This window comes from Tupaia chinensis, unplaced genomic scaffold (assembly GCF_000334495.1).
Source record: "Tupaia chinensis unplaced genomic scaffold, TupChi_1.0 Scaffold000423_1, whole genome shotgun sequence".
Taxonomy (NCBI): Eukaryota; Metazoa; Chordata; class Mammalia; order Scandentia; family Tupaiidae; genus Tupaia; species Tupaia belangeri.
In genome coordinates, this window is record NW_006159928.1 from 8,762,481 (window position 1) to 8,774,243 (window position 11,763).

The 11,763-nt window shown below is 39.4% G+C and overlaps 1 protein-coding gene across 1 annotated transcript in view; it reads left to right on the forward strand.

Annotated features, from left to right (window-relative positions):
• CFAP54 (cilia and flagella associated protein 54) overlaps positions 1-11,763 on the forward strand; it is a 347,206-nt gene that overhangs the window by 221,125 nt on the left and 114,318 nt on the right. The window contains exons 49-51 of the mRNA XM_014590242.1: positions 649-856; positions 6,026-6,105; positions 8,830-8,999. Coding sequence (XP_014445728.1) covers positions 649-856; positions 6,026-6,105; positions 8,830-8,999 — 458 coding nt within the window. The remainder of the gene's footprint in view (positions 1-648; positions 857-6,025; positions 6,106-8,829; positions 9,000-11,763) is intronic.

Genomic DNA, 11,763 nt, shown 5'->3' on the forward strand with positions numbered 1-11,763 from the left:
GCTACAATTCCTTCTCCTCCATTCTCCTCTTGGGATCTTGGGCATGCATGCACACGTGCCTGGAGTGAGTTTAAACCACCGGGTCTGGGACTCGAACTGCAGTCGACTACATGAGAGTCCAGTGATATACCCACTATGCCAACTGCTGGTCCCTACTGATTTCATTTTAAAGAGGTTGCTTTGGTAATTTATTGAGCCCCTTATGGGCCAGGTATAGTTGAGGGCATGGACGAAGGGCCAGGGAGTTGAGGGCATATGCAAGGAGGGATTCTAATGATTGGCCATGGACTGGGTAGGGACATGGCTTGTCTGGACTTTTTGTTCCTCTTCTTATCCTATTAGCCCTAATTTACTCATGCTAAAGAATGATGACTAACATGCATGGCTGATGAGCATTTGCAGTTTCTCTATTTTGATCAGGTGTTGCCTGGTCTATGAGCAGGTCAGAAATTGGGTGGGGCGTGACAGAAGCTTGTTGAACTGCTGGGTGGTTCTGACATGGCAGTTCTCTGTCAATAGCCATTTATGGAATTTCACGTCTATCTCTGTATTCCTTCATCAAGCAACAAATGGGGAATGGAAAAAAGGAGTGAAACTAAGTATCTGAAAAGTGATTTTACTAATTTGATCACCTCCAATTTTTTTTAGGCACTTGATGAATTAATAAGTAAAGGCTTACCTCTAATTCTGGGTACAGTTGGCCACCAACATCTCATAAATAAGTTTTATTTCATTAAGGCACACTTTTTCTTAAGTGTGGCTGCAACAATAAATTGTGTCCCAGAAAATACAATGAAATCATTCTATCATGGAGATGTTACTGAGAAGAACAAACCAAATCTCTCCAATGTGAAAGGTAATCATGTATTTTTTTGCTTGCTTCCTCTTTTCTTTCTCAAACTACTTCCAACTCTACCCCCATGAATCCATATGTTTTGACTATTATAGTTTTATAATATATTTTAGAAATCAGGGAGTGTTTTGTTTCCAGTGTTACTCTTTTTTTCTCAAGGTTGCTTTGGCAATTTGGGGTTGTTGGTGTGCCCATACAAATTTTAGGATTTTTTTTTTTCTGTAAAAAATGTCATTGGAATTTAACACGAGATATCTTTCCATTTATTTGTGTCTTTTTCAATTTATTTCATAGATGTTTAGAATTGTCAGTGTACAGATCTTTTACCTCCTTGTTTAAATTTATTTCTAAGTATTTTTCTGAAACTTGTGTAAATGGCATTATTTTTCATTTAGTGCATTATTAGTGTTTATAAACACTATTTTTTTTTTCTTTTTTCATGCCAGAGGACACATGGGCATGAAAAAAGGACAGAAATCCTTCACTGGACCTGATCATGCCAGTATTCCCCTCCCCCAGTCACCTAGTCTCTCAGATCTTGGGCACACGTACCCAGCATATTTCAGGCTGATCAGGCTGGGAACCAGGACTATAGTCACTATGTGGGATCTGACCTTCTGAGCAGTTCATTACCACTGCACTGCTGAGTTGGACATAATTTCACTTTTTAACTGTAAGTGTGTAAGAGTTTTCTCTCACAACTGGTTGCACATTTTACTGGTTATGCATTTGCCTAAAACCCACCTGTACATCGAAATAACTTGCATATTGACAATGCATTTAATTCTAAGAACTTTTTTTTTTTTTTTTTTTTTTGGTGCTTTGCTTGCATTTCCTAAAGCACTCACACCTGCTCCTAGCAGTTCTACTTCCCATGAGAATTTCTCTAGCTGTCGAGCCTTTGTATAAATCAGAATAGGCTGATTTGTTACCACAAATGGTAGCTTGGCCCAGCAACGATTTCATAGCTTAGCCCAGCAACGATTTAGTTTTGCCTGGATTGACAAAGAACTGTGCTTTACAAAACCACTTAGAGACCCAGGTACCACCACTTGTAGGTAGGTGTACAGTCTGACATTCTGCTCTGAGATTGTCTAGAAAGGTGAGAGAGAGAAAAGAAGTGGGGAGTAGGGAGAATGAATATGGGGTGGCACATGAACTTTTATTTATTTATTTTTTATTATTATTTATACCTTCAATCATTCTGCTACATTTAATTTGTAAAGAGATTTTACCCAATGTGATATACACCACACAGCAGGTGAGTTGAGAATACTGTACATAATATCACTAGCAGGCAACAAATCATATCTGTGTCCCACAAAAGTCTTACTTCCCATTTTTTCCCAAATTTCCCTTCCTGCACTCTTCCCCTCTCCCACTGTCCTTCTAATTTGTCCCCAGTGTCCATAACAATTTTCAATACTTTTATGTCCTCCAGTCTTTTAGTTTCTACCATAGAATGTAGATAGTTGGTATATATTAAGTGGAAACATACAATGTCTCTGTTTCATAGCCTGACTTGCTTCACTCAGCAATAAATCTTCCATGTTCATCCACTTTCTATCTAATGTCAGGGTCTTTTTGTGTTTCATGGCTGAATAGTAAGCAAGACCCCGAAAGCATAGGCAGTAATCCCCAAAATAGACAGGTGGGATTATTACATCAGATTAAGAAGTTTCTGCACAGCAAAGAATACAGTAATTAGTGTGAATCGACAACCCTTGGAATGGGAGAGAATTTTCGTTAAAACTGTGCCTCAGATAAGGGACTGATAACCAGAATACACAGAGAACTCAAGAGGTTTACCTGGAAGAAAATGATTAACCCAATTAAAAGATGGGAAAATGAGCTGAATAAACAACAGCATCCTTCATTATAAGGGAGATGCAGATCACAACCACAATGAGATACCACTTAACCCCAGTCAGAATGGCAAAAATTAAAAACAAAAAACAAAAAGAGACAGAAAATGATAAATGTTGGTGGGAATGTGAAAGATAAGAGATAAGTGCTGGCGGGGATGTGATGAAAGGGGAACTCTCTTACACTGTTGGTGGGAATATAAATTGGTCTAGCCACTATGGAGCACAGGAGCTTTTAAATACTTTAGTCCTTATTTAAATGCAAAGAGAGTTAGAAGCACAGTGTTGCCAGATGCTAGGAAAGAGAAAAGAATTCATAGGAATGAACATAAATGGTCTAAACCACAAACATTTTAAAATGTGTTATTTCTTATCCTGGTCATTTCATTGGGGTTCTTATCTTGTCATCATCCACTTAATGATAGAAGGAGAATTCAGAGAGGCGTAAAAGGGTAGGCAGGTAACCCTTCTCTATTGGAACATCAGGTCTTTTCGTATCTTTTAGCTTGTGGTTGGCTAATTTGTCCTAATATTCTTTGTTTTCTAGGAGGCCATGGACATCAGGAACACTCATTTGGGATCCATGTTCATTTGATCTCTCATGAGTTGATGAATATCTGTGGGTCAGACTCATCCTAAGTTCTCTCGTGTTCTAATTTTCATTCTAGTTGCTTCATATCAGTGTCCAGGCATTAGTTTTCTATCTTCGTTTCCCTCACTTTCATTTTATCCCTTTGGGGAGAAGGCTGTTTCAGATATTTCTGATGGACCTTTACCAAAGCCTAAACCCTCCTTTATCTTCAGCTGACCCCTAAATTCAGAGCCTCTAGTTTTGGGGAGTAGCCAGATAGGCTGGAGTTGAAAAAGAAGAGGGGCCAGCCATGATGCTGCAGTAGTAATGTGATGCTTCTCTATGTTAAAGTCACATGGGATGGTCTCAGATTCACATCCTGGGCCTCCCTGTATATACCATTACTCACATGTGACTGATCCCGGTTGGCTAAAGTTGCCAGTAGAGTGTATGTAATGTGAAGACTCCTTTGGAGGCCCCTCTCTTGCTCTCATGGAAGAAGTAAATAAATACACTTTTTAAAAGGGAAAGGAGGGGCCAGCAGATAGTGTGGTGGTTGAGGTGCTAGACTTCCACATGGCTGACCATGTTTTGAGTTCTGTACCTGGTGGCTTGCTTTCTCCCTTTGTCTCTCTCATTCTCAAGTGAGTGCATATGCCCTATAGCAAATTTTTAAAAAATGATAAATAAAATTAAATAATTATTAAAAAGAAGGAAAGGAAGTCAAGTGTGTCTTAAGTCATGTTGTTGTAGAATCCTTCTTTCCATTTGATAAATTTTGTCTCTTTGGGTGGGTGTTTTTTTGAGGTACTTTCTAGTTAAATAACTCTTCTCTTTCTTCACCACTCTAGAAGCCAAGTTGGCAAAAATTGTGATCAAAATTGTGTTACTTGCCCCTGGTTTGAAATAAGGGCAGACTTTGGATTATGGGTGGGAATTTTCAGAGAGATATTACAGGTTGTAGATTGTGTTGTTTCCAGTGGTCTTTCTTTCTACTTTGAGTGAGGGGCTCGTGCACAGCAGAACAGATACGTCCAAGATCTTTTTGAAATGTTAGAAATATCTGGAAGACTCATAATATTCTGAGGGCCTAAAGGTATCATGGGACCCCAGGAGATTAGCCACTACTTAATATTAATAGCTGCTAACTTGGATAACATCATTAAGCAATCAAAAAATTGTTCAAAATCATCTAATTTGTTTTAAGAATTAGCCTCAGCTTTCTTTCTTTCTTTCTTTTTTTTTCCCCAAAATAGGAAGTACAGGTTTATTTTGGTGCAAATAAATCTTAAAATGCAGTTCGTTTTCCTTTTTTACTTTTTTTTTAAATTCAAGTCACTCTGTATCATTACAGCGTACCAAACGAATTTTCCAATCATGAATACACTATATATTGGTTGAGTCAAAATATTAACATAAATAACATCAATAGACAATTTTCCATTTTTGTGACTCTTAAATGTTTGTATCTTTCTTTTTCCCCTTGATTCCCTCCCTCCCTTCTACCCTCCCCGATTTGCCACCCTCCTCGCACACTGTCTTCAGTATCTACAGTTGCTCTTCATGTTTTTTTTTTTGCAGCTACAACAAAGATTTTTTTCCATCCAGAGTACAATGTATATTGTCTCAATAAAGCACATCAACACACATGTTATTGTCAGCAAATAATTTTACATTTCTTCTTTTCTGTATGTTTTGCTTTTTTTCCCCCATCCTTGATTCCCTATCTCTTACCCTCTGCCATCTCCCACTATCCTCCCACACTGTCTCTGGTATTTATGTTTGCTTTCAATACTGTTTTCCCCCCACATTTTATTGAATTACTAAAGACCTTAATTAATCTAATTATTTTTATAGCAAACACAGCTGATGTATACATTTCCATGAACACAAGTCTGACTTTACATATCCTATAATGTAGCACCTAGCTGGGGCTATATATCTTACTGCAGTCATTGAGTAGATATTTTTTTCTGAAACTTTTTTTTTGTAACTTAATTTACATTCTAAAGTCTCAGCTTTCTAATGTATGACATTTAAGGGACTATTTGATATAAGAATGATCATTAAGTATTTTTTTAAATTAGATTTATGAATAGTTTCTCAATGAATGACAAGCTTTAAAAACTAGAATAGGGACCAGCAGATAGTGTAGTGGTTATGTCCCTGGACTGCCATATGGCCGACTGTGGTTCGAGTCTCAGACCAGTGACTTCAAAATCACACTGGGTGTGTATGTATGTGTGTGCCCAAGATCTTGGGAAGAGAATGGAGGAGAAGGGATTACAGTGTGGCCATCCTCTTGCGGGGGGGGGGGCATGAATCCTCATATTCACTCTTTCTGTCTCTTTCTGGTGAGTACATGCACCCTCTGACAAAAACCTTGAAAAACAAACAAACAAAAACTAGAATATTTTGAGCCAGCAGGTGGCATGGGGGCTAAGGTGCTCAACTGCCACGTGGTCTGCTTTGTAGTTTGAGTCCCAGACCTGATAACTTGAAAACCATGCCAGGTTTCTACATGTGTGTGCCCCAAATCCCAAGAGAAGACTGGAGGAGAAGGGATTGTGGCATGGCCACCCCCCTTGGGGGATGGTTCTCACTTTCTCTTTCTCTCCATGTCTCTCTCTGGTGAGCATGTGTGCCCTATAGCAAGAAACAAACAAACAAATAACCTAGACTGTTTAAACTAACCACAGATGTTCTTGGTCCTTCTAAAATTTTATGTCTTTGTAGACCAAAATCCAAAGGAGGAACGAGGCTCAATTTTTCAGCTTGCAAAAATTAAAGATGATATCTCTCTTGGCATGCTAAAGGTAAGCTTGAAATGTTTTTTCAAATCATTGTAAATCACTTACCAAAATGGACATTCATAGGCTCTAGACAGGCCCACTTGTAGGGCTGTGCTTACTCTTGGGCAATCTAGTACTTTTCTTGTAAAAGCATAGCTGGGGCCAGAGATGGAGTCAACTCCCTGTGAGAATAGTAGATGCTCAGAGGGGTCAGGATTTTGACTTTACAAGAGTCAAAATGAAGGTTCTTCACAAGACGTGACTCATAATTTGGTGGGATTTGAGTATTCTAAGCAGTCGTTCTCATTTCCTAATAATCATAAGGATGGAACAGCAACAACTAGCATTTATCCAGGGCTTGGATAAATGGCAGGCTGGCTGCATTATTATATAATGCTCACAACTCTGTGATGAGGATATTAATCACCTTAAACTATGCTGTATTGAACCATGAGAAAACTGTTAGGAAACCTGTAAAAACAGATCTGGAAATAGGACCCGTCTTTTTGGTTCAGATGGTCATAGTCTTACGTCATTGCTAAATTGCCCTAGTAGTTATATAATATTCACTGCTCTTTACAGACACCTTTCTAGACTCCTCTTGCTTGAAGGATTGGTTGGTCCCTTTATCTTGATGTTGCTATTTACTTTCAATCATCTATTGTAAAGTTCATGATCTTCATATTAGCAATCAGGTGACCATATTCAACTTGAAATCAGTCCTTATTATTTATGGATTCTGTGTTTGCTAATTTTTCTATCCACTGAAATTTATTTATAACCTCAAAATCAATATTCCTCTGGAGCCAGCAAGTGGCGGTGTTGAGGCGCTGGATCCCACTTGGCTGATTCTGAGATCGAAATTGTGGACCTGGCTGCCTGAAAATCACACTGGGCACATGTGTGTGCATGCCCAAAATCCATAGAGGAGAATGGAGGAGAAGGAACTGCAGCTTGGCCATTCCCCCTAGCATGTACTTTTTCTGTGTCTCTTTCTAATGAACGCACGGACCCTATGGCAGAAATAAAAAAAAAAACTACAAAAAAACAAACAAATAAACATTCCTGGCACCTTTTTGTCATTCGTGAACACTCTCAGAACATACAAAACTTTGAGTTCCCTGATGTGCATATCCTCAGCTAAGTTGAACAGGGGGCAATGCTCTGACTTTTGTTTCAGTTTGCAGATTATAAATGAGTCTCCTTTTCATGGCCCATTTAGTACCACGTTTTTCACATTTTTGTGCTTTTTGTTGTTGTTGATTTTGCTATTTAATATGATCTCGAAGCATAGCACTGATATGCTGTCTAGCATTTCTAAGAGCATGAAGACTGCAATGTATCTTATGGAGAAAATATGTGTTTTAGATATGTTTCATTCAGACATAATTTATAGTGGTTAAGTACAAAGTTAATGAATCAATAATACATATGAAATGTGTCCTTAAACATAAACACACATTAAACAAGATTATGTGTTGATCAGGTGATGAAATGTTGTGACCAGAGGCTTGCAGAAACCTCTCTGTGTATTTCCCCTCAGACTGGTGGTTTAGCATTCACTAATCAGTGTGGCGGCAGCTTTATAGAACATTACAGAAAATACTAGCTGCAGTTGTACACACAATAAAGGATAATTATTGCACATGCTTATGCTTCCCCTTACTTTCCTTTTCATTTTCAGTGCCCTTTCCCTGTTCATGGAGCTCTCTAATGATTAGGTACAGATTTCCTCTTTGGTCTTCCATTCACTGTTACTTTACAGTACATTAAAAACATTTGAAAAAATAAGAATGTGCTGTTATGGGGCCAGCAGGTGGCATGGTGGTTAAGGGCGCTGGATTCCCACATGAGTGACCGCAGTTTGTGTCCCGGACCTGGCAGCTTGCTTTCTCTCTCTCTCTCTGGTCAAAAATAAATAAATAAAGGGACCAGCAGTTAGCGTAATGGTTATGTTGCTGGACTCCCACATAGCCGACCGAGGTTCGTGTCCCAGACCCAGTGGCTTAAACTCACGCCGGGCACGTGGGCATGCGTGCCCAAGATCCCAAGAGGAGAATGGAGGAGAAGGGATTGTGGCGTGCCCAACCCCCCTGGGGGGTGATTTCTTGCTTTCTATCTCTCTGTCCCTCTCTGTCTGTCTGGTGAGCGCACGCGCCCTATAGCAAATAAATAAATAAATAAATAGAGTTAAATAAAGTAATTCTTAAAAAACAATGAAGAATGTGATGTTATGGGGCCAGGTGGCATGGTGGTTAAGGGCTCTGGATTTCCACATAGGCAGCCATGGTTCGAATCCCAGACCTGGCAGCTTTCTTTCTCTCTCTTTCTCAGTTTCTCTCTCTTTCTCTCTCTCTCTGTCCCTTTTTGGTCAAAAATAAATAAATAAAGTTAAATAAAGTAATTCTTAAAATAAAAAAGAATGTGGGACCAGCAGTTAGCGTAATGGCTATGTCGCTGGACTCCCATGTAGTCGACCGCGGTTCGCGTCCTGGACCCTGTGGCATAAAACTCACGCTGGGCGCGTGTGCGTGTGTGCCCAAGATCCCAAGAGGAGAATGGAGGAGAAGGGATTGCAGCGTGGCCATCCCCCCGAGGGGTGATTTCTTGCTTTCTGTCTCTCTGTCTCTCTCTGTCTGGTGAGCGCATGCGTGCAATAGCAAAAACCTCTCCAAAAAAAAAAAAAGGAATGTGATGTTATATGTATTATTTCTGAACTTACATGATGGTGTGTTGTTCTATCCTTAGGCAATTTTACTGACAGAGGCTGAAGACAGGCTGAACTTCCTAGTGTCAGAGATAGAGAATACAGGGCATAAGAACCTGTCCCAGTGTTCTGCTGGTGAGTTGGAGACTGTGGTGGAGGCCAGGCTTCAGCTGGCTGCAATTGCCCTGCAGAGACACCGGGCAGCATACAGGTGAGTCTTTTTGTGCAGAGAAGAGGTATATATTTGAAGATGTTCATCACCCTGATTTGTTAAATATACTTATTTATTTATTTTTTTAATGTTTTAGAAATTCTTAGACCCAGGGTTGGCAAGTGTCTTGGTGGTTGAGGTGCTGGACTCCCACATGGCTGAGTATGGTGGCTTGCTTTCTCACTCTCACTCTCTCGCAGGTCAAATTGAAGAATGGTAATAGTAAATAAAATAAAATAAATAATTTTTTAAAAAGAATTAGATATCTTTTTAAAAAGGCAAAAGAAACTCTTAGATCCACTAAGCAAACTTCCTTTTTATTATTCGCAAATGTTCTCATACTTTCTTACATCTAAAACTACAGTTATCAGAAAAGCAATTGCTTTACTGTAGCAAATCCCTTGGTATTGAATGTCATATATAAAATGAAAAAATTAAGTGCTTGGCTTATTTATTTATTTAATTTACTTTATTTAAACACCAAACCTAAGTTCCTTATAGCTTTTTTACAAATAAAACCCATGGACCACCTTTTCTTTTTTCAACACCAAATAAATATATTAAAAACAAACTCATTGTCGGCAGGTGGCATGGTGGTTGAGGTGCTGGACTCCCACGTGGCAGACCACAGTTCAAGTCCTGGACCTGGCAGCTTGCTTTTTCACTCTCTTTTCTCTCTGTCTGTCTCTTTCTGACCAAAACCAAAGAATGGTGATAATAAATAAAATTAAAAATCAGTAAATTTTAAAAAATAACAGGCTCTAGTTTTAAGTAATATCTTCTGAGCTATGCTGTGCTGAACTATGTAAGGAACCGTTGTAGGTATCTCATTATTTAAAGTTGATGCAATTGTTAGTGTCAGATCTTTCATTTAACTTGTTCTTTGATCATTTGTTATTACCTGGAATGGGGGGAAATTGAGGGTGCAGCTTATTTAGAGGAAAGATCAGGAGTTACATTTTGCATATATCCAGTCTGAGATGCTTCTTAGATGTACAACTGCAGATGTCAAGTGTTCTTGAAGTCTTTAGAATACAGACAGTGCTTAAAATCTTAATACTAGATGAGCTTCCTTAGGGAGTGTAAATAGAAGAGAGAAGAGGACTGTTATGGTTTGAATGTGCCTCTCCAAAATTCATGTGTTGCAATTTGGTTCCTATTATGCTGGGATCAAGGGGGTAAAAACTAAATCCAACCATGGGATTGAGAGGTAGAGCCTTTGGGGGGTGATTAGGTCATGATTGAATCCTAGTGGCTTATAAGGAGAGGCAGTGTGACACAGAGGCACAGACATGAACATAGAAACATGCGCACATTCATTCTGTCTTGTCATGCGATATGTTGTACTGCCTCTCAGGACTCTGAAGAGAGTCCCCACCAACAAAAAGACCTTCATCAGATATGACCCTGATCCTTGGGCCTCCAAACTGTGAGCTCAGTAAACCCCCATTCTTATAAATCACTCATTTTCAGATATTCAGATGTTAGCAACAGAGAGATGGTCTAAAAAGAAGGAGCAAGGCCTGAGTGCTGGGCTTGGCACTCCAGCCTTACAATACTGAGGAGGAAATGAGGAACCAGCAAAGGAGACTAAGAGGAAGGTGCTGGTAAGAAAAAAGAAAACCAAGAGATGATGAAATTCTGAAAGCCAGGTGGACCACATGTATCACGGAGAATGGAGTGATCACAAGGTGTTGATAGATTAAGATGAGATAGGCCATTGAATTTAGCAATGCAGACCTTGAGAGGAGTCATTTTAGAAGGTAATGGACAAAGAGCATGTTTATTTATTTATTATTTATTTATTTTTTAAAGAGGTTTTTGCTATAGGGTGCGTGTGCTTGCTAGACACAGAGACAGAAAGCGAGAAATCACCCCCAGGGGGATGGCCATGCTGCAATCCCTTTTCCTCCATTCTCCTCTCGGGATCTTGGCCATGCACGCACACGTGCCTGGCGTGAGTTTTAAGCCACTGGGTCTGGGATGTGAACCACGGTTGACTACATGGAAGTCCAGTGACATAGCCATTATGCTAACTGCTGGCCACAAAGAGCATGTTTAAAGTGGTCTTTTGAAAGACTGAAAGAGAGTCATTAGAGCCCACCAATAAAGAAGATTCTCTTGAGATTTCACTGTAAAGAGGAGTAAAAAATGAGGGTGACAGCTGTTGGTAGAGTGGGGTCAAAGGAAGTATTCTTGTGATGGTAGGGATGGTATGCTATATGATGATGGAAAAGACGCAGTAAAGAGACAAAATTTAACATTCTTTTATAGTAACATGGTAGAGTAAGGCTCAATCTAGTGTTCTCCATTTATCTAATACAGAATAAGGTTATCTTCCACCTTAGGATTCTAGAATGGTCCTGACAGACCAGCAAGGAAACTGGTTTGCTGCCCAGAGTATATTTAGAAAGTATTATCTGAGGGACAGTGGTTCCAAGACTGATAACCTTGCATGCTACAAGTTGGCAGTGCTTGTGAAATGCACGAATCCTGAACACTTAACTTTAAAACTGATCCTAGTATTGTGGGATCAGAGTAATGGCAAAATTAGAACTGTCATATAAGGTTTAACCCAGGAAATGCAGGACTTCTGTGGGAAATAACTCCTGCAAAAGAGAGCACAGAGCCAAATATTGTAAACCAAACATGGAAATAGCCATAAGAAAGCAGTCACAATGAATGGAGAAATAAACTGACAGTGCGAATGAAGGATGAAGGAGCTAGAATTATACAACATAAACAGGAAGAACTAAATTAGGGA